The following is a 22,495-nucleotide window of genomic DNA, read 5'->3' on the forward strand; positions in this document are numbered from 1 at the left end:
CTCTTTCTCTCTCCTTTTCCTCCCTTTCTATTATATTTCCTCACCCCTCCCTCTACCTTTGTTTTCCATCATTTACACCAGCAATCTGTCGCTCTTTTCCATCACTCTCTCCTGAACACATTGCTACACGTTTCTTAATGATCCACATTATTTGTGTCCATCTCGTCCTCTCGTCTCTTTCCTTTCAGGGATACAGAGAGCTGTTAAATAGAGTTACAGATTGTACAGAGATAATACGTCCATTAACACACACTTAACACCACGGTATCGGGTTCCTTATTATCCAAACTATCCAGAGGATACGCTTGTCACATTTGGAGAGCACGTGTATGTGAGGATTCTGAAGTCCACCTCCGTGACTGTATTTGCATTCATACGCTTGTGCGTGGTTGTGTTTGTGCTGTGTGGTTTTCCCTCATTTCCCTCGCACGTAACAGAAACAGAAGGCTGCAGTAACTGCAGTGTTATTACATTACACAACAAAACACTTTTACATTACATTAACATACCATGCTATTAGGGCCTGAGTGCCAACTGGTGCAATGGTGGAGATATTGCTTACTTTTCCATTGAAATCACTTGCTATAGGATTCATACTGATATATATGCACACTATAAAAAGTCAGACACTCTGCGTTCTCCACGGTCTAATAATTTTTCACAGCTTCCTTGAGGTCTTTATTGCTCAATCGAAGCCATGCCACTTATCTTTGAAAGTAATCCTTAATTAGAATTCAAGCCTGCAGCAGACTGACAGAGCTGACCTTGGGTCATCCTACACCCTGGATAGCGGCTGACAGATGTGAGACCAGCGTGGTAAAAGTTGCTGACGTTGGAGGAGCACACGAGGCAGAGGAGCATAAAAACCGGCTCGGGGAAATCGACGGGCGGTTTCAATACAGAGCTTGTAGTTGATTAAATCAAATGAGAAGACATGACATCTCATTAGAAGCACCAGCGCCACAGTTCATATAATGATAAACAGATTGTAAGTAACGCGCGCCGCTCTTTTGCAGTCTGACACAGCTACAACTTGTTGGCTTGTAGGAATATTGCTGATCAATTATGTCACATTACTGCGTCTGTATGATACAGCAGAATGCATGTCAGAGGGAAGCGAGAGCAAGTGATTAATCAAGTGTTCCAGTATGCCTGCACCTACGCTACTGGAAATCCAAATAATATAAACACCTGCAATATAGACCAGACCTTTACATCACTATTCCACGTTTGATTATAAGATGTATAGCACTTTTATCTAGCCGTTAAAGTCTAAATTGTTTTAAGATATAAATCAATTGGTTTTCTATCGCCTTAGAATTACTCTTTTATATGTACTTTAAGCAAAGGCTTTGCTTTATGGAGATCGCAATCTTATGCCACTGTTTCTACAACAGCCCAAATAGACAAACCACTCCAGACTGTGTTTCACTGGAGTGAAACCTTACTGTACAAATGAAGGAGGACACCCTTTCTTGTATGTAAAGCCCACTGTAGTTCCCAGACGCACTTGGGAAAGAAAAGTGAGTGAGCTGTGGAGTCCTCCGTTTGTTACGACCTGTAGTCCGACTGTTTGATGTCACTAATTCCTGGATTTTTAAGATGTTGATGGTAACAGGTACTTTACCCGGAATGTATAATCTCTCCAGAAGGACAGTTCAAACTCACGAATTAACACCGTGTTTAAGTAAAAATGAATTGTTCTTGTGCGTCAGAGAGCTGTCACTCTGATTGCAGCATTTATGATAAGCTAATGGCCTGTTGTCATTGTTTTTCCAGAGATGAGAAACACTAAGGATTTTTTTTTTTAATAAATGTGGTGTGATGTGTTCTAATAAATCCCATTTTCATGAATTTATTCTTTTTAAAGATGGTGCAAACATCCTTCATCGTCACGTTGAGCATCTTGGATGATCGGAGAGGATTTTAAAAGCTAACCGCAATAAATCTTTTAAATTCAGAGCATCAAAGCACTGGTATGATTAATAATAAAGATTAACACAAATGTATTATGGCTGACAAATTAGGTTGACAGCATTAATTGTGCTGTTGCTCAATGTTTTTGTTTGTTTTCTTTGTTGTTTTTTTAAGACCAGCGCAGTTTACACATTCAGAAGAAAAAAATCATTGGTTTTTAAAGATGTATATGGCAGATCTAGGACAGTTCTGCTTATTGACTAGATCTGCTTTTTAGGGTGTCAGATATAAGGCTACAGAAACAGCTCTGAGATCAGAGTTGGGGTTAAAACAACCATTCTATCATGGCCAGGAAAGTGGGACCGAACTATGTGTGAGTGGTGCCAGAGTGATTAGCTCCTGTCACTGTTCTGTCATCAGCACACATTATTCTCTCCCTCCCTGTCTGAGCAAGAAGACCACAACAGTGACACACTAATACCCCGATTTCCTCTCCCCTCTGCTCCTCTGTCATCTCTTATCCTCTCCTCCATCCACTCTCTTCTCATTACATCCAGACTGATTTAGAGCTTCTGGACCCTCGTGGGCGGACTCCTCTCCACTTGGCTGTTACTCTGGGACACCTGGACTGCACTCGGGTCCTGCTGCAGCATGGGGCGGATGTTAGCAAGGAGAACCGCAATGGATGGACCGGTGAGTGTGTGCGTACGTGTGAGAATGAAGGGAGAGCTGTGTACGTATAGAGAATTTTCAAGGAGGATTTGGAGTGCGTTTCAGAATGAAAGACTTTCATGCTTCGTTTTATACAATAATAACGCTGTCAAAGTAATTATGAGTCTGTGGTATAATCAGAGTAAATGATGAGGATTTCTCACACTTCTGATTAAATATTTAACTTCATTTCGAGGACATGAATATTATACATTGCTGTGAAAGCTATGTTTAACTGCAATAGATGCACATCATCCTTTGGAGTGACTGAACTTGGTTGTAGATTGATTGCGCTCCCAAGTCTCCCAGTGTATGAACAGTATGTGCAAAAAAGCCATTCCAGTATTGTGCGCCTTCAGACTGGAACAATCTACACAACAAAACCTGGTTTCCTGGAAGGACGTAGAATCTTAATCATTAGCCTGTCACTGCTTTTAGGTTTCTGTCCTTTGGCTCTCTAATGTCTGCAATTTGGCCGAGTCGTCTTTGTTGAGGTGTGCGTTTGTTGCAATCTAAATGGCATTATCCTGGTAAAATAACAATAGAAGCCCACAGCAGAAGCAGGAGTATATGTTTAAACAGACAGAAGAAGGCAGAAAGGTTGTAGCAGTTGTTTGTTTGTTGGTTTTTAAACCATAAATTGAATGATCCAGCTATGTCTCAGAGGTGGAAATGGTCCTTACTGTTCTTAGGTATTGATAAGGAGACAGAGCTCAGGTCAGGAAACTAGAAGCCATGCTCAGCCAGCAGCACACAGGAATCAGAGGGGCACCACCCACAGCAGAAATCAAAGACAAAAGCAGTTTAATCTATCCATCTATAAATGCAAGGACTGTCAGTCATTCAGTCGGTCTTTCAGTTCACTGCATAACTGTCCAACAACAGGTCACTCGACCGGCTTCACACTTGGCAGGTGACCAGTGTATGCAGTGCCAACTTTGGCAGTGTTTCGATGAGAAACACAAGAGATATAAAAAAATCACTGTCACCCGCACGCACACAACACAGCACCGTGCTCCTTGCATAAATGTAGAAGAGACATACAAGAGAATAGTGAAAAGTAAATGTTGATATAGTCAGATAAGTGTATATTTATATATAAAATGAATTTTTACAGACCAAACAGTTGAATATGCCACTTGGAAACTCAGTCACAAATGACTTAAAAATGCTCTGGTTTTAAATGAGGACATGATGGCGTATGCTGTAACATTTGCAAACTAGTCTACAATGATTTTTAATAGCTCTATTTTACATTGGCACTGATTGGTTTTGCAGTTTTGGTCCCTTAATGATTTGTACATATATTTTTTTATTTTTTTCAAAACCCAAATGGCTCATAATGCTTCACATTATCTTCTGCCAGATATAGTGTCTCCTCTCTGCTGGCACTGTGCAGTGTAGTGTAGTTTAGTGTGGTGTGGCGTTACAACTGGCAACGAGAATGAAAAGGCATGAAAATCAATTTGTGTTTTAACCGTGATATTATATTATACATATTGTCTGGCATAACAGCCTTCCCTGAAGTCCAGTATCCTATTTTTGTTATCACTCTCCATTTATATATCCGAATGTGAAATAAATGCAAAAACAAAGATGTTGGTCCTAGTTGTGTGATATTATATTTTAATGTATTAGTGCATTTTAAGTCTTTGGCACATCATTATGTGGGTTCATTGGATTACATTCACCTGATTTATTATTAGCCTGTACAGCTTTTGTTTGCTAAGAGAGAAAAAGAAAGGCCTTTTTACTAGTGTAGCCCATCCTGTGAGTGACGGCCTGATGAATGAAGGGGAAGCTGCAGTAATTAGTCTTTCCAGCTTTTCCTTTGGCCTAATTCAGTTCCTCTTCAATTCTCGCTGGTCCCTTAAATTTCTCAAATACATCAATTTTAGATGAGGCCTCAGTGATCGTCTCTCCTTTACTATACGTTATTCCCCGTCTCTCACTCTTTCAGTTCTCCAGGAGGCAGTGAGCACCCGAGATCCAGAGCTGGTGCGCCTTGTGCTTCGTTACCGTGACTACCAGAGGACTGCCAAGAGACTGGCGGGCATCCCCGTCCTGCTGGAGCGACTACGCCAGGTGGGATTTGGCTCACACATGCAACAATGTGAAGCAGAAGTAGCAAGAGAGACAGAGAAACTCTCCCATGACATACACGCTTGCACACATACATGGACACATTGCACTATTTTGTGCGTCATGCACGTCTGCAAATGGCACATCAAAAGAATTTGTAATAAGAAAATAATCTTAGGTTTGTTTCAAAATAATTGCAAATTTTGAGAAGAGAAGTGTTCAAAGGATTCTGTATGTCTCAGTGTTGCACAACTCTGTCTCAGGGTAATCTGAGTCATCACTATCCCCTGAAGAGGTAAGGAGCACTATCCTTCAAGCCACAATAGCACCACAGGACAATCTTCGCCCAGGAGTAGATTGAGCACTGGTTATTCTCCTAAAAGGAAACCGTGGAGATTCAATAGATTGTGGAAAAGCAGCAGCTCCAGAGTTTGTCCTCCTGTTCAAAGGCTCCAGCTGCCTCCCTAATACACATGTATATAAATCACATACACAAGCATGTGTACCTGAGGGACTGTTTCATCAGCCTGCCCCTAAATTCAACACTCTATGACCAAATCTTTCTCTCTCTCCATCCATCCATCTTTCTCCTTCTCTTCTCTGTGTCCAGGCTCAGGACTTCTATGTGGAGATGAAATGGGAGTTTACCAGCTGGGGTGAGTTCAATCTTTGTGTCAGTCTCATCAGAAAAACAGTCCAGTGTCGACCAGTCTGGAATAAATTGTGTTATCATCTCCCCGTGGAGCTGAAGTGGCCAGTTTCTTCCGGTACATGGATGCTAACACACTTCCTGCCTGGCAGAATGCAAACAGCTTTTCACCCAAAACCAAAAGTGGATGTTTTTTTCAGTCAAATCTCTATAGTAACAAATTGCACTTTGCATCTATGTACAGTATAAACAGTATTGTTGCTACATGTGGTAGAGCTACAGCAATCTGCCTGTCTGAATGGATGTAATGATAACTTCAGGTCCCACCATCTGTCAATGTGATAAAAGCCTGTAATTACAAGTGGGACAGTTAGACTCTGTGTTTGCCCTCAGTGCCCTTGGTCTCTCGTATCTGTCCCAGCGACACCTACAGAGTTTGGAAGAGTGGTCAGTGTCTCCGCGTTGACACCACCCTGATGGGCTTTGAACAAATGACCTGGCAGAGAGGAAACCGGAGCTTCATTTTCAGAGGACAAGGTCAGAGGTCACACTCTACTCTTTACTCCGTGTTATTGTGCCAGAAGGATACATTCATTTTTAATGTACTACCAGACTACAAATGTAATAGTCATGAGAGCAGATGCCAATTATTTTAAGCAATAGTTTAACAATTTATTTTACATTTATTCAAAAAATAAACTTTCAAAAACTAACTATAGCTTTAAATGAGCTGCAAGGGAGGGTATTGTCACCATGTTGATTGGTGTTTAGAGTAAATGGGCTTTACAGCTACAACACAGCATCACAAAATAGGTAAACATGGAAGACAACCTACTCTCTGATGTGAATCACCTATATCTGCGGTATGGTTTTGTCTCACAGGCTCCAGTGCAGAAGTGATGGAGGTTGACCACGACAGGCAGCTGGTGTACTGCGAGACCCTGTCCGTCTCGTCCCTCGCGGTGCTTTCGCCCGGCCGGGGGAATTCGGGCGCCAGCTGCAGCGCTGCCTCAGGTTTGGGCGTTTTGGGAGCGGTGCAGCCCAGTGACGAGCAGGTAGCAGCCAGACTGTCTGCAGCTGTGGTGACCACTCAGCTGGACACACGCCACATCGCCTTCGAAAGGTCAGACACAAGTCACTGCTGGTTTTAGATGAATGCAGATAGAGATGAATAAAAAGCTCCAGTATGTAAGAATTGGTGACATCTAATGTCAGAGTGCAGATTGTCATAAATGGAGGACTCTCCCCGCTGGTTTTCCGGGGGAAGCACCAGGGAAGTACAGTGGCCTTCACATGCCAGAACTGGCACTTCGATTTTATTTATTTCACATTAAGTCAGAACAAAGTACTGTTCTATTAATCTGTGGACATAGTGTACGAGCATTACTATCAACTAGTATCGTCCATGCTTCCCAACTGGAATGTGGTTTAACTCAGAGGTGATGTCACTGTCAGTTCCAACTAAACGGAGTAAAAACACCATTTGTCTAATCTTATGAAAACCAAATGAATAATTTTAAAGCAATTATTGACAATGGTTAGAATATCCAATTTCTGTCTGTCACCTCTGTGCATCGCTAAACACACATTTAAAGGTAAAAGAACATTTCCAGCTACAGCTGTAAATTAGGCTACTGCATATGTATTTTATGTGTGCTCTTCTTATTTTTTTGAATAATTAAGCAAACTTTGATTCGGTGATGTAATAAATAAGGATTTGGTGCAACGTTCTAAAAAAAATGAGAAAGGAGATCAAGCATCCACCTTTTTTTTTTTCCCCTCCACCTGCAGCAGCATCACTGCACAACAATACGGTTCAGCCACAGGACATGTTCTACTCTGAGTGCTGGCTCGATTTTCTCTGAGTGGAGAAAATCACTTGTGTTGTCGTTACTGTTGAGCATCCCTCACTCGTCTCCTACACTACAACCCACAGCTGAGTGGCACAAGTCCAAGCACGTTCTCTCGTGGCTGTCAACATGTAGGAAAACATAAAAAAGCAGCAGCAGTACATGGAGAACGTGGAGACAAAGAAGCTCATGGAGAAGAAATTGCTCGAGCGGATGTGTAGCTGATCTGTGTGTATCTACTTATCAAAGTGGCGGAAATTACCCTTGGGTTAAAGCATTTTTGAGTAAATTCCAAAATGATGTTGTCAGCGTTGTAATTTGAATGAACCTATGTAACCCCAGGTACGAGTAAAAACATGGAATTAATAAGTAATAAGAGAGAAATGCTCTGGGGTTTGGATGCTGCAGGCATTTTTATTCTTGTAAATCCATGATGTAAGCACAATGTAGCAACTGTGATTAAATAAGGATTTTCTTTACGTTTGTTACTGATTTTATGTGAGCAAGAAGATTCTTGCAAAGGGAAAAAAAGGTTAAATTAAAAATATTCTGATTGTCATGTAAAGAATCTCACAGACTCTCCTAGTTAATGCTTTTGATTGAGGGGCTCTATTAGACACATCGCATAACTTAACCTTTGTTATTTAACTGAGGGCCCTGTCACATCAGGATGGATAAAATAGCTTCAAGGGCCCTATAAAGACATCATGTAATAACCAGTGGTATTTGGCTAAGGAGCCCTTTTTTTCAGATATCAGGGGTGAATAACAAACTGTGGTATATGATTGAAGGGACCTGTTAAGATGTGTCCCATTAGCTTTGTTATGTGGCTTCAGGGCCCCATTAAATGATCAGGATGAATAACGTTGTAGTGAAAATAGGGAGACAGTAGCACTGAGGCTTGGGCTTCGGGGGCCCCCTGGGCCCGGCAGGTAATCCTTGCTTCTAAGCTAAATCTACTACACTGCTATTCTGAGAAACACAGAGCGAGAGTCATGTGGAGCTGACTGTGTGAACACGTTTGACGATGGTTTGAATGTAACATCCGGGCGTACTACAGTTTAACACTCTTCATGTCCAGCATGAAGTGCTTGTCTAAAAATATATATATGTGTATATATATATAAAAAAAACTGTGTCAAGAGGAAGCAAGTTGTGAAGGTGTTGAGGAGCACATTGGCTGCAGGCTGTGTGAATCAGCGTCAGACCACTTCACAAAAACTCAACACTTATATCCCATTCCCACTGATCAGGAAAAATCTTTTTCTCACCTGCACTCACTCTGCAGTGAGTGGAGTCTGAAGGGGAAGCAATGTTTTGGCAACAGAAGTTACACACTGCAGCTTTAAAGAGAAATTGAGGTAAAAGATGGCAAAATAGTAGCCACCACAACCGTGGGCAACAGTGTTGTGGTTGTTGTTTTTTTTTTTTATCTCACTAAATCACCACAGGGCAGAACAACGTCTTGGATGCGCCTGAGTATATCCACTATATTTAGTGTGAAAGAGGTACATGGAGCAAAAAGACCATCATAAACTGATGAGATTAAAGTGTGGGGGGGGGGGAAACGGAGCGATCAGTTTATGAGCATATCAATTTAGGAGCATTTTGGTATTCTAAGAGAACAGTTTTATATCTCAGCATCATAAGGTTACACTGACAGTGATAAAAAGGAGGTGAAATGGCAGAACCCATCTGATTCTGGTGAAGTGGTGAAATAATAGTGATGTGACAAGAGAGGGATGACATTCATTTTTGCACAGAGAGAGAGACGGAGGGGGTAAAATGTAAATAGGAAGGTAAAAGGGGGGTAAAACAAACAGGATGGAAAAATGAAAAGTGATAAGGGGGAATACAAGTCTTGCAGTTTGAAACAGAGGCGATACTGTAGGGGATAAAGCACTATGTGTAAGCCAAAAACAGTGAGGAAGAGGAGAATGACTCAGGGAGAGATGTGGCTGGGTAATCATCTCCCTGTCTGACTTGTACCTTAGTGTCACCTCTGTGAATCTTCCTTGGTCAGCACTCCTCACAACATGCCAATAATCTATTTATGATGCTTAACAGCAAACCACTCTGTCAAGCATCGTGGACAGGACGTCCATAAACATTTAAGAAGTCTTTTAGAAGAGTGGAAGTTATTAGAAGAGTGGAATTACAAAAAACTACAAATTTAATAAAGTGTGTGTGTGCGTGGGTTTTCTCTGGTTGCCTTCCAAAGGTCAAAAACATACAGATTAGGTAAATTTGACACTCTAAATTGACCATAGGTGTGAATGTGAGTCTCTATGTGGTCCTGTGATGGACTGGCGACCTGTCCAGTGTGTACCCTGCCTTTCACCCTGTATCAGCTGGGATTGGCACCAGCGCCCACTGTGACCCTCATGTAGAGGATAAAGGGATGAAATCTTAGCAGTAGTTTAATCAAAATTCAAAAGATGTGATGCCTGTTCAGGGCCAGCTCCTTTACTGGGGCCATGAAACAAAAGTGTCCTCATATGGAAACTATTTTTCACTTAGTAAAACATGCCAAGTCCTCTTTGGTGATAATACAAGCAGACACTTTAACTAATACTGTACCATATGCATCCGTCATATGATGTTAGTGTTGCAGTTGGGGGAAGAAAAACAATAAAAGACAGACTCCAAATACATTAAAAACAGGATTTGTTTCTGATCCAAGTTACCAAAAAAATGTCTGGCTGAACAGAGACAAATGTTACGATCCAGGTATTTACTCATCACCCGTGGTGTGAATGACCATTTTGTCCTTTTTCTTGAAAAGCTCAGTGACACGGCGTGAAGGTAGCAACCCAAAAGCAGTAAAAAGTGGGGTCTAACATTATTCTCGCTTCTATTTATTTAAAATGTTTCCTAACAGGTTGCTGGCAGTGATTATAAGATAAGACAAGATAATACCAATTTCTGAAATAACATCACCTTGGGTTTCATGAAGATGGGATCTGCCCATGTGACAACTTGTCGTGATGTCACCCATAAGAATCTGAACACCCATTTTTGAAGCCTCCAAAACTTGGTTAACACCATGTTTGTTAAGTTCTCAGGTGTCACCTGCAACCAGGCACCTTGGACCATACCATCCATCATCCGACCATACCATCCTGTCATGCTTTGTCTATTTTCCTCTAAACTGGAACAATAACTAATTCATATTCTACCACTTTATCCTCCACATGAGGGTCATGGGGGCTGGAGCGAATCCCTACTGACACAAAGCGAAGGCGGGGTACACCCTGGACCGGTCGCCATCGTAGGGCAAACACACGGAGACAAAAAAAAAAAACACTGTCACATTCACACCTACAGTCACTTTAGAGTGTTCAATTAACCTCTGCTTGTTTGTTGACTGTGGGAGGAAACTGGAGAAAACCCACGTGCACAGGGAGAACATGCAAATGCCACATGAAAAAATAGAACATCATTTACATAACTGGAGAGGACCTGAAACTAGTGATTGAGACCATTAACTCAGCAGGAAAAGGTTTACAGAGGTTCCCCGTAGTCTTCCATTAAAACAATGTTCTTTCTGCAACCAGCAGAGTCTCCCCCTAGTGACTGTTTAATATGTTTTCACTTTCCAGTTTGCTTCAGGAGGAATCCTGTACTTTAATGGATCTGCCGCACTAACGTGCCTTATTGGAACCTATGGAATTAGATTTGTGTCAACATTTTAACGATTTCACAAATCAAAAAATCTTTCAAAAATATTGTATTTTGTTGTTTGAAATTACACTTGTTCTTTTGCGATTCCCTCGCCATGGTTTGTGGGTGGGCCTTAGGAAGCTGCCTGCTGATTGGCTACTGAGTTTTGGAGCAACAGCTCAGTGGACCGGAAGTTTTGGGGTCACTGTCCGTCTGGAACTCGTTCTCCATATCTAACGTTTATAATCTGACAAAAAAAATGTTAGATATTTACAATTATATTTTCGGATGTCGACGGGGAAAACTTGGGGAGCGAGTTCCAGACGGACAGCGAGTCCAAACCTGTGGCGACTTTCGGTCTATTGAGCTCCAAAACTCAATAGCCAATCAGCAGGCAGCTTCCTAAGGCCCGCCTGCAAACAAAAAATCATGGTACAAAGAACAAGTGAGGAAGTGTATTTTCAAAGAATAAAATACAATATTTTTGAATGATTAAATCAATATTGTTTTTGCTTCTTGAAAAGTGTTGTTTGATTTGTGAAAAGTGTTTGAAAATATTGACACAAATCTAATTCTATTTTACCGTGACTTAGTCTGAAGGAGTGATAATTTTACTTTCTGATGCATTTTATAAACAGTTTTCTCTGAGGTATGTTCATCATGTCAGAGGTCGGACACCAACTGAGACTGAAACACAGAGGACTGATCTGACATGTGCTAAATCTGTGTTTTCAGGAATAAGAGTGGTATCCTGGGCTGGAGAAGTGAGAAAACTGAAACAGTGAATGGATATGAAGCCAAGGTAAAGAACAAGTTTGTTGTGTTGTTGATCATGGACTACTTCTGTCTTTTTTTGTTTTACCATCACATGAAGAACATTCATCAGAACATGAAACCAGGGAGTTTCCGTGCAAAAACACAACACAACACCTGGTTGTATAAGTGCTCCTGAACACATCAGCGATGCACCTGGGGGTCATCGGGTGTTTCATTCAATCACAGATGTACGTGTTATTCCTTCAAGGAGTCAAAGAAAACAATTGGGGTCAAGGCAATGCATGTACCCAAGGGCCAACTTCCATATTGTGGGACGAGTAGAGGATTATCTAATCTTAGAGGAATTACCTCGACCCCATTTGTTTCCCCCCCCCCCCGGAGGAATCAATGGGACACGAGTGTCAGGTCTATCGCCTGTGTTTTAAAAAGCACTTCAGACAGATCCTGCGGGAAAATACTGCAGCCTGAAAAGCGTCTCTTTTCTTCTTCATTATTGATTTGGAGTTACAAACATGCACAAACCACTACTGTTGACGGCTTCTGCTCTTTACTCATTTCTTTCTCTCATCTGTCACCCAGTGTTAACTCAGCATAAGTGTCCTACTCAATTTTTAATCAGCATTTTCTTTTTATGGTCACCAGTGAGGAATTCTGTATTCTGCTGTGTGATCTAAGTGAAATAAGTCGGTCTATATCCTGCAGATTTGGCAGTAAGGGTACAATATTAAGAAAATGCATTTGTTTTTAATTTGTATAACGAGGATACGAAAGAAAAGAAAGGTAACAATCATCACACTGCTTCATCACCAAATCATTCCTCTGTGGGATCCTGGAGACCTGATTATTTTTTTATACTCAACACAACCTCTTTAACACAGCATAGATTATAGATCATGGTGCTACCGCACAGTTACACAGATGCTGCTGTTTCATGTGATTATATGGCTTAGTTATTGTGCTTCTCATTTCAAGCAGACTCTACAGAGTTAAGAAATTCCTTTTCCCCTTATCCTCCATGACCATTAAAGCCATGTAAACATATCGTTATTTATATATATATATATATATATATATATATATATATGTATATATAAATATATATACACACCGCAGACAGACACTATAAAGTCTAAGGCTAATTTCCCACCGGGACAGTAAAGTATATCCTATAATATAAAATACTTCTCTTTCGGACTCTTCAGATGTAAACCCCAGCTGACGGCAGCAATAAAACATGTCGCGATACAATGGAGTTTTATTTGCTCCAGATCAGTGATTGCCGTTGACAACACCTGTTAGAAAACACGACCCTCCCGAGGGCGATTTAGAGATGTCTGAGTTTTAGAACAATCTGATGGTAAAAAAGCCGAGCGGGGAGTTACGTCACTGTTGTAGGACAATATTCATGTACATTTTACCATCTGCATTTTTGCCTTCTAGTCAATTTGGGGAATATTTACAGATCATATACTCTGATCTGCATATAAGACTTTGATCACATCAGAAGAAAACTGGAGGAAACTCTGTAGGATTCATGAAAAGTCACTCAGCGTTTACCGTCCTTCTACGTCAGGTTTATGCTGCGTCCAATGTGGAGCTGATCACCAGGACCAGAACTGACCATCTGTCAGACCAGAACAAGAACAAGACAAAAGGTAAATTGTCTTATTTCGTCATCTCCGACTTAGAGTCTTAGACACGTCCACTCCTTAGATCAGCCTGATGTTTTTTTATGTGCAGTTGAATCTGTAACTTCCTGCCTGCGGCACAACAACATCTCCAATACAAAAATCAGTGATGAGTATCCACCTGAGCTCAATCGCCTCACCACAGGGCTTCCACTAACAATCCGTAACATTTGGTGGCTCTGTCTTGTTTTCTGGTTCAGATCATAAATCAGACGGGATTAGCAACTTCAAACGGTCTGAGACAGCCGTGTATCAACCGTCACGATCCCATGAGGGCGTCTCACTGACACACACACACACACACACACACACTGTATCTTCAAACAGCAGCTCAGCCAACCAAATGTCAAAGTACAGACTGACTGACATCAATGACATTAATGATAATTAATGGACCTTTTCGAAGCTGAAAGCACTCATTGAGTTTCTAATTTATGAGGACACCTGCAAAAAAGTTTCATACCAATAAGCTGGTCACATTTCCTCACTTTGCACATCTCTCAGTGCTAAATGTTGTTTTGCTAAATTTCCCCTTTGCATATATCATTAATTTTACTCTTAAGGTGATAAATCCTCCTCCACCTTTCAGGATCGAGTCATATTTTAATATAAACGTAGACATGCTGCATTGAGTATTTCAAGTGAATACATATTTTAAGATAATTCAGTTATTACATAAAAGATTATTTCTGTGAGGTCTTTTGAAAAATGCAGACAGGAAGGTGCAGATTTAGTGAAATACTGACACAGACTTACAGTCGGTTGGGTGGACACAGTGGCAGGAATCCAGGGAAGCAGGCAGACCCAGACTCAGCAAAACACATGGACAAGGACTTAAGAGAAATTTATGGAACCCCCCAGAAACAAGAATCAGGTATTACTGAACAGATGAGCTGACCAGAAAAGACTGGGAGCACACAGAGGGGAGGCAGGGATCACTGAACACAGGTGAAACACATCAAGGCGGGACAGGTAATCACAGAAGAGGGAAACAGGTCAGGGAGTAAAGCAAGAAGCACACACGATGGGAACTACAAAGTAAAACAGGAAATAATAAGTTCAAAGTCCACACAGTTTCAAAAGAGTCACGATTCTTTATCAGAGACGATCAGGGCAAACTCACTTCACTTTCAATCAGGTCACTTATGTCAGTTGAGCTTGGCTGACTCCACTTCCTTCGCAGATGGGGGAGACCATAAAGAGTGAGCCTGAAGCCTGAAGAAAAATGGCACAGCAGGCAGTTGTTATGGAGATGAATGAGTCCATTCCTCATCGTGTCATTCATCCGTGGCTTTGAAGTCATCTGTAGTGAACATAGACCTTTTGGTTTGATAAAAACTCAGTCTCACTCATCAGTTATGTTTGTCTCTGAGCAGGTGGGAAGACTCCACTGCAGAACTTCCTCGGTATCGCAGAGCAACACATGGGGCCAAACAACGGGGTGAGTCACAAAGTTATTGTGATGTCATCTCTGTGAGAACACGAGTCAGAGTTGAAAGAATGGGACGGGCTCGTGCTGACATCACTGGAGAGGCTGGTACTCTCTTCTCCACTTTGGCTCAATATTTCATGGACTGAAGTCCTGTGTGTGTAGATCCCCCCCCCCCCCCATAGACCCACTGATATTTGGTATGATACGTTTTCTTTTTCTTTTTGCAAGTTAAAAATAATTTATAGAATGCCCATTTATCGAGTACTCTCCCTAATCTATAAACACCCAATTTATCTATATTTTATAATTCCAAATTAACGTCAATGAACATATCACTGGGGCGGCAACATGCTGCAGAGAACAATTTGTGGATGTCACTGTAGTCGCCCTGCGATAAAAGAAAGCAGAATCGCGACTGAGTGAATTATCTCGCTGTTTGAGAGGCAGCGCGTGTATGAATGGCGGCGGCTGAGTCCACTGTGTCAACAGCAGAGCATGACTGTAGAGCAAAACAGTCACTCAGCAGCTCCAGGCTGCTCTCACATATCGATTATGTTTTTTAATTTGCTTCTGCCACACAGCATCTGTGACTCATAACTCCCTCCGACTCCTCTCACTTCTGAATATTCTGACTCTCACTTGTCCCCCCCCTCCCACCCCCCCGTCATTGTTGCCTCTTTTACAACTCTGCCTTTTCCCTCCAGACCACTACGTGCTCCAGCTTCAGACAGCTTGTGCAAGTGTAAACCTGTTATGTAATTTGGTTTGGATTTTGCCAAACCCTAAACACTTGACGGAGGCACTGACTGTGATTGTGAGCAGACAGAATGATGGCCTGACTTTGACAGATTTATCAAAGACAAACTCAGCAGTTGACAAGTGAAGCAGTAAATAGTGCAGCAACACAGCAGATGCATCTATGATAATGAGGGATAATCCTGTTCTATATTTTTGGCTTGAGAGCAAAGCTTTTGAAAGAGCTGTTGAAAATGTCGGTGGTAATAGGAAAGCCTTGAAATCCCAGTGGGTGGCGAGTGTTTTATTTGTGCTATTTGAGTTTGAAAAGATGTAACATTGTCATTTTTATTGCGTGAAAATAATGCCCCTGCAGGTGTTATTATATTCTGCAACTGGAACAACCTCTAATATTACTCATTATTTTAATAGGCTTTGGTAACTCAGATGTCAAGCCCTGCAGTGACCAACCCCGCAGCACTGACAGCCGAGGAATACTTCAACCCCGGCTTGTCACCGACTCAGAGGGACATCGGCCATCCGTGCCAGCTCACCACCAAGACCCAGAGGTGAAAGAGACTGACAGGGAAACAGACAGGCAGCCATGCGCACAGGAAAGTCACCCTACAGACTCACTGCCAAGTGCCAGAGCTGACAAACTGAGAGACAGAGAAGAGGCAGACACACACACACACACACACACGACAGCTGACCACCAACATTCTCAGATGAGAGAGGGATTCATACAAGAAAGAATGAAAGTGAGCAAGAAACACACTGTATTCACAGTGGATTCATACAAAACTGGAGAGAGTCAGACAGTCACGGAGAGTCTGCCTGGCTGACAAGTCATAAAAATGAGGTTTTAAAATGTGAAATCAAAGATAAACATGAAAGAAAATGCCTGGAGTCTTAAAATCAAATGAATGGATCATTTGAAGCATTTTTCCAAATACAACTAGTGTATTGATTTTCAGTGTCAGCCCGTTAATTACATTGTCAGACGGAGTTGTCATGAATGATGCTCGTGACAATCTCTCTCTCTTCCACCTGCTAATGTGCCGTTCAGTCGTCTTCCCCCTGTAATCATCGCACTGACGTGAGGCCTGTCTGCTGTCCGTCAGGAGTCCGTCTCATTACTCTCTGGCACTTAATAAAAAGTGACAGATCATCATGAGGATGAAGTCTTTAAGGCTGCGGCTCACACTCTCAATCCCGTGTTCCTTATCGAACGCATTCAAATATAAGCATTGATTGGTCACAATTTGAACACGACGCAGCAGCTTGAGTCCGTCTCTGTTGACTGATGTAATCGATGCCTTTGTGCGCCACAGGCCAAAGAATAGGCCGTTTAAATTAGGGCTCAGTTTACATCACTTAAGATGAAGCCAGGACTGTATTCGGTGATATTCATCAGCGCGCTCTGGACAGACGACCGGCTCATTCACAGACTGCACGTGTGTTTGTTTCCAGGTTTAAAGCTAAGCTGTGGTTGTGTGAGTCCCATCCTCTGTCCCTGGCAGAGCAAGTGGTGCCTATCATTGATCTCATGGCAATCTCCAACGCCCTGTTTGCCAAGCTGCGGGATTTCATCACACTGCGCTTGCCGCCTGGATTCCCTGTGAAGATCGGTGAGCACTGGGAGAGGCATGGATGGATGGATGGATGGATGGATGGATGGAGGGAGGTTAATTTTTAATTCAAAGAGATTGAAAGAAAATAAACAGAGAATTGGAGTAAAAATTATATTAATTATATAAATTAATACAATTTACTCCAAAATTATTAAAAGAGTGTAAAGACTAAATATCCTTCTATAATATAATATTTATATAAATATTTCAGTTCCACTGGTAGTTTGTTCCACTCGTGTGCAGAATAACAACTAAATGCTGCTTCATCACATTTGGTCTGAACTCTGGGCTCGACTTTCTGACCTGAGTCAGTAGATCATAAAGCTGTATTCTGGACCTAAATTATTTAGTGATTTGTAGAGCAGCAGCAGAACTTTAAAGTATATTCTATAAGTGTATTATAATAAGTGTGAGTAATGAGCTCTGATCTCTCTGTGTTCTGGTTAAAACTCGGGCTGCAGCAGCGTTCTCAATGAGTTGCAGTTGTTTAATGCTCTTTCTGGGGAGTCCTGTCAGAAGACTGTTACAAGAAAATGAAAGAGCGACCATATAACACTTGTTTTTGTCCTCCCTCCACTGGCTTCCTGTCCAGTTCACTATTGATTTCAAGATTTTATTGCTTGTTTTGGGGGTTTTAAATGGGCTGGCCCCAACCTATTTATGTGACTCGTTACATCTCCAAACTCCTGCCAGAGTCACAAGATCGAATAAGGTGCAAAACCAGATGTGATTGTGCCTTTTGCAGTAGCTGCTCACAGTCTTTGGAATAGTTCACCTTATCATATAAGAGCTGCCCAGGCCCTGAAAACACACCTGTTCTCTTTGGCATTCCTCAGAATGAGCTCGACAACTTTCCTTTTCTAACACGCTGCCTCATTCTTATTTGTTGAGCTTGCTTTTTGACTTGTTTTGACCTGCCTTGTATTTGTTGTGCCTGTGCAGCACTAAGGTTGTTTTAAATGTGCTGTATAAATAAAGTAGAACTGGACTGAAGATGAAAGCAAGGATGAGCCTTTCCTGCTCTGTTTGGGACATAAAACCTTTGACTCTGGATGTATATTCAAGCTGATAAAAGGCTGTTTTGGTTATTGATTTGATGACCGCTGAAGGTCAGATCTGAGTCTATCAGCACACCAAGGTTATGGACTCTGCCTTTGGTTTGTAGAGACTGTGACTGTGAAAGTATTGACTGACAACAATTACCTCAGTTTACTCCTGATTTAACTGAAGAACATTTTGGTTCATCCATTTATTTACTTGCTTCAAACAATGACCCAGTGACTCTGTTGGACTGTAGTCATCTGGGGACAGTGCCAGATATCTGCGTGATATTCAATGTTAGATTTCTGCAGAGTTTGACCCAACGGCAGCACATATAAGATAAACAGAAGCCATGAAAACAAGGAAAGCACATTTTTGCCACTTAAAAGGCTCATGTAATAAAATCTACACTTGCTTAAGTCAGCAATATCTCAAGAATAAGTTTACCTCTTTTCCAGCTGTAAACTGAGAAAATCTGGGAGAGTGACGGTTAACACTGCTCTCTTCTAATAACATGCACGGTTGACCGGATAGTGAAAGCAATGCAGAGACATGGTGAACAGATGAATGCTATTAAAATGTCATATTTCACATCTCCACTCTCTTCAGAGATCCCTCTCTACCACATCCTAAACGCCAGGATCACCTTTAGTAACCTGAATGGCTGTGAGGAGGGGATGACTGTCCGCACTGACAATGAAGTCGGGGTGGATGGGGACAGACAGAGAGAAACCCCGAGGACAGACACCCCGTCTCCAGGCAGTGACTCGTCCAGTGTCTCCAGCTCTAGCTCCACAAGTGAGAGCACATTCACACACACACACACACACACTACAGTGTTCTGCTGTGACACAGCTGCATCTTCTTCTCTTGCATCATCTTCTCAGCTCTCTTACACGCTGTTGATTTTTTATTTCAACAAGCTCCTCGCTCTATAACTCTTCACATTCACTGCATAATGCCTGCGATAACAGAGTTTACAGTTGCGTGATAGAGTTATGAGCGGTGTTTATCACGGGCTCAGAAGGCAAGGTTATGTTCTCCGCGTTGGCTGTAAAATTACAGCTTGCTTTCATCGTCCTATCACTTGAATCAGAATCCCAACAACACTGTTTAAATCTGCTGTCACACAGAGGGAAGGAACTATTTACTGTGTGACCGCTATCTTGCAGAAGAACCACGTCTAGAGTTATGCACACAGCTGAGTCGAAGACGCCAAACAACAGAACAAGGGGAAATTTACAGTTACATCTTACTCTCGTCTGGAATTCTTTTCCTTTCTCTCTTCCACTATTTTGCTTTTCTACATTTCTTTTACCCCTTTATCTGTTGTGTCTTTCACTGTTAGATAACATCACCCTCTTGCCCTTTGCCCTCCCCTCATGTAGTGTCATGTCGAGCTGGAGAGATTCCCCCGTGTGTGTTTGAGGCCCCACCTGGATACACCATGCTTGGTGGCAAACAGAGAGACAGCATGAGGGAGGAGGAGGAAGATCTGTTGCAGTTCGCCATACAGCAGAGTCTGCTGGAGGCCGGCTCCGAGTATGATCAGGTGCGGATTGCCTTCTGTCCTGAAATAAAAGAAACACGTAGGAGACATTGTAAGATTTTATGTTGAAAGGGAAGTTCACTGAGATGTGTCAGGCTTTACATTCATTCAAACAAAACAATCAGCAGGCTCATCCTTAACATATAGACAATGAATGAATGTTTAGGCATTTACTTGACACTAAAGACATAACTAAAAGCAAAAGTCTCTTTCTTTTCTTTTTTAGCAGACATATGACTTATATAAATTGTTGTTCACTTGCAGGTTTTGGCTCACTGTTCAGTTGAAACCTGCCATACCCTTTTTGTTTTCCACCCATAGCAGGTTTTGAATAACCACTATTTAGCTTCACACAACAGCCACACAGTAAATAGCTCAGCACTAGCGTCTATAGCAGGGGTGTCAGACTCATTTTTGTTCAGGGGCCACATACAGCACAATTTGATCTCAAGTGGGCCGACCAGTAAAAAAAGTAAAATAATAGCATAATAACCTATGAACAACAAGAACTCCTTGCTTTTTTTCTCCTTTGTTTTACATTTAATGGAGAATATTTTTACAAAACATGAAATTTCTTGAGAAATATAAGTGCAATTTCAACAATATCGTGCATAAATGTACTATTTACACATCACACTGGATCTAAAAAGGCACAAACATTTAGTCACAGGTATCTGGAAGAGAAAAATATTGTGTTTAGATTGTAATCGTAGTGTGAAATTTTAACGAATTCATCCTGTGGGCCGGATTGGACCCTCTGGCGGGCCGGTTCTGGCCCCCGGGCCGTATGTTTGACACCCCTGGTCTAAAGGGTCAGGCACTTCTGCAAATGCAGAGCAAAAACACAGTGGACATGATTGACATTTGGCAGTTGTCCTAAAACACCACTAACCTTCGCAATAATGATGTGAGAGCTGCTGTTATTACAAGCCTGAAGCCTGAGTATTGCTCTGGATGTAGTCAAGTCCTGGAAGTAGTAGCAGTTCACCACCAGGGGGAGACTGTGCATGCGGAAATGACCCTATGCGGAAATGACCCAACTTCTGTCTTAAAGACAGTGAAATTGTTTTCATTTGCTAGTTTCAGCTCTTCTCCAGTTGCACATTACAATAAGACACAGCACATAATATATGTGGACACCAGTATGATTGACATCTGGTATTGTCCAATAGGAGCCTGGTGTCATGTGAACTTACAGTTGCAAAAGAAAAATATTGAGAGTCACGAAAGTTCCAAAATGGTAGTTTGTTTTGCAACAGGAAGGAAATGTTCATTTTTATGTACAGCCATATTCTGAGGTACGACAGGACAATGGCCTTGACAACATTTAATTATCCCACTTTTGATTGTGTTGGATGATTTAGTCCTCCCACGTGAACATGTGCGACTCTTGTAAAGTGCAAACACCCACCACACCTCACAGAAATAAACTGCCCCATACGTCAAACTCAACCAGGCAAATGATTAAAGAAAAGCAACAGTTACAAAATAAAGAAAGTAAACCCAACACTAGAGTAGAATAAAGCGTGTGATGTGTGGCGCACAAACCCATTATGTCCAACACTGCTTCAGCACAGGTGCTATTTAGAGATCCAGTTCCTGACAGTCCTTGGCCCTCTTCCAAAGGCACAGAGAGACAAATAAATAGGGCTCAGTGAGACGATTAGAGGAACATCTTCTGAGTTTTCTTACGTTGGACGCAGGAGAAGAATGTAGAAGATGTAGAGGAGAGAGAGGCGGATGTCACTGTTTCTAACGTCATCTTCCAGGAGCCTGCTGTTCACAACTGTTGTGCTGTTGCTTCAAACCAGGCTAAAGAAGGGGATGACACTTTTATTTACAGGTATAATTATGAGGCTAGACGGGTTCTAAAGGAGCATAGTGCTGAGGTTGCTCCTTCAACGGCAGTAATAATGCACAAGCTACATTACAGCCTGTCATCGTGGTCATAAGAGTCTGCATTAATTTTGTACGGCGATAAAACCCAATTTGCAGTGTCATCAGAGTTTGCCCTGGTCTCGCCTTGGTTTGATAGACGACAGCTAATGTTTGATAGACGACTACTACAAGGACAGTTTTATTCACACTCTGGAGGAGGTGGATAAAATGCACGTCCAAATCCTGTATAGAGGACAAAAGCAGCACACAGAGAGGTAGTCTGTGCACTGACTCTTTCAAAACACAGGATGGGTTAGAGGAGCTGCTTTGGGTCTTGTTAACACAAGCATTTGTTGTCACACAGTTAACCGCAGGATATTTTTGGCCATTGCCAGACGGATTGTCGCCGTCAAGGTTCCCAATAAGCAGTGTGGCTGGAAGACACTCAAAAATCTTTAATATAAACGTACTGCAGGCAGAACAGGCAACAGGATAATCTTCTCATAACAGGGAGAATCCAGAGACAGAGATGGAAAGCAGAATGATCACATGACAAAACAAAAAGAAAAAAAAAAAGGGAGATAAAAAACAAAAAAGGGAGGGAGTAACAAGACACAGGGGACAGGTGTGGATAATCAGGATGGCTTAAGTAGGAAAAAGATATACAAGGGAGAAAATTAACAAATAAAACTGTCACAGACAAAAGGTAATATCATATTATTAGAAATATAAATCCATACAAATAACTTAAATACACAAAAGAGCTGTGTAGAACCTGATAATGTAATAAATACCCGATAATGTAATAAAGTGCATTTCCCAATAATGTAATAAAGTATTACATTAACAGGAAGTTATTACATTATCAGGTTAGCCTTCATTTCACAGG

At 41.7% G+C, this 22,495-nt stretch overlaps 1 protein-coding gene across 1 annotated transcript in view; it reads left to right on the top strand.

The window, feature by feature from the left end:
• Positions 1-22,495, top strand: part of ankrd13b (ankyrin repeat domain 13B) — a 38,727-nt gene that overhangs the window by 12,879 nt on the left and 3,353 nt on the right. Inside the window, exons 2-14 of the mRNA XM_058634444.1 lie at positions 2,475-2,610; positions 4,589-4,713; positions 5,321-5,366; positions 5,753-5,896; positions 6,242-6,482; positions 11,608-11,674; positions 13,223-13,304; positions 14,714-14,778; positions 15,937-16,073; positions 16,978-17,135; positions 18,789-18,977; positions 19,568-19,731; positions 21,432-21,571. Coding sequence (XP_058490427.1) covers positions 2,475-2,610; positions 4,589-4,713; positions 5,321-5,366; positions 5,753-5,896; positions 6,242-6,482; positions 11,608-11,674; positions 13,223-13,304; positions 14,714-14,778; positions 15,937-16,073; positions 16,978-17,135; positions 18,789-18,977; positions 19,568-19,731; positions 21,432-21,571 — 1,694 coding nt within the window. The remainder of the gene's footprint in view (positions 1-2,474; positions 2,611-4,588; positions 4,714-5,320; positions 5,367-5,752; positions 5,897-6,241; positions 6,483-11,607; positions 11,675-13,222; positions 13,305-14,713; positions 14,779-15,936; positions 16,074-16,977; positions 17,136-18,788; positions 18,978-19,567; positions 19,732-21,431; positions 21,572-22,495) is intronic.

The sequence above is a fragment of the Solea solea genome, chromosome 7 (assembly GCF_958295425.1).
Source record: "Solea solea chromosome 7, fSolSol10.1, whole genome shotgun sequence".
Taxonomy (NCBI): domain Eukaryota; kingdom Metazoa; phylum Chordata; class Actinopteri; order Pleuronectiformes; family Soleidae; genus Solea; species Solea solea.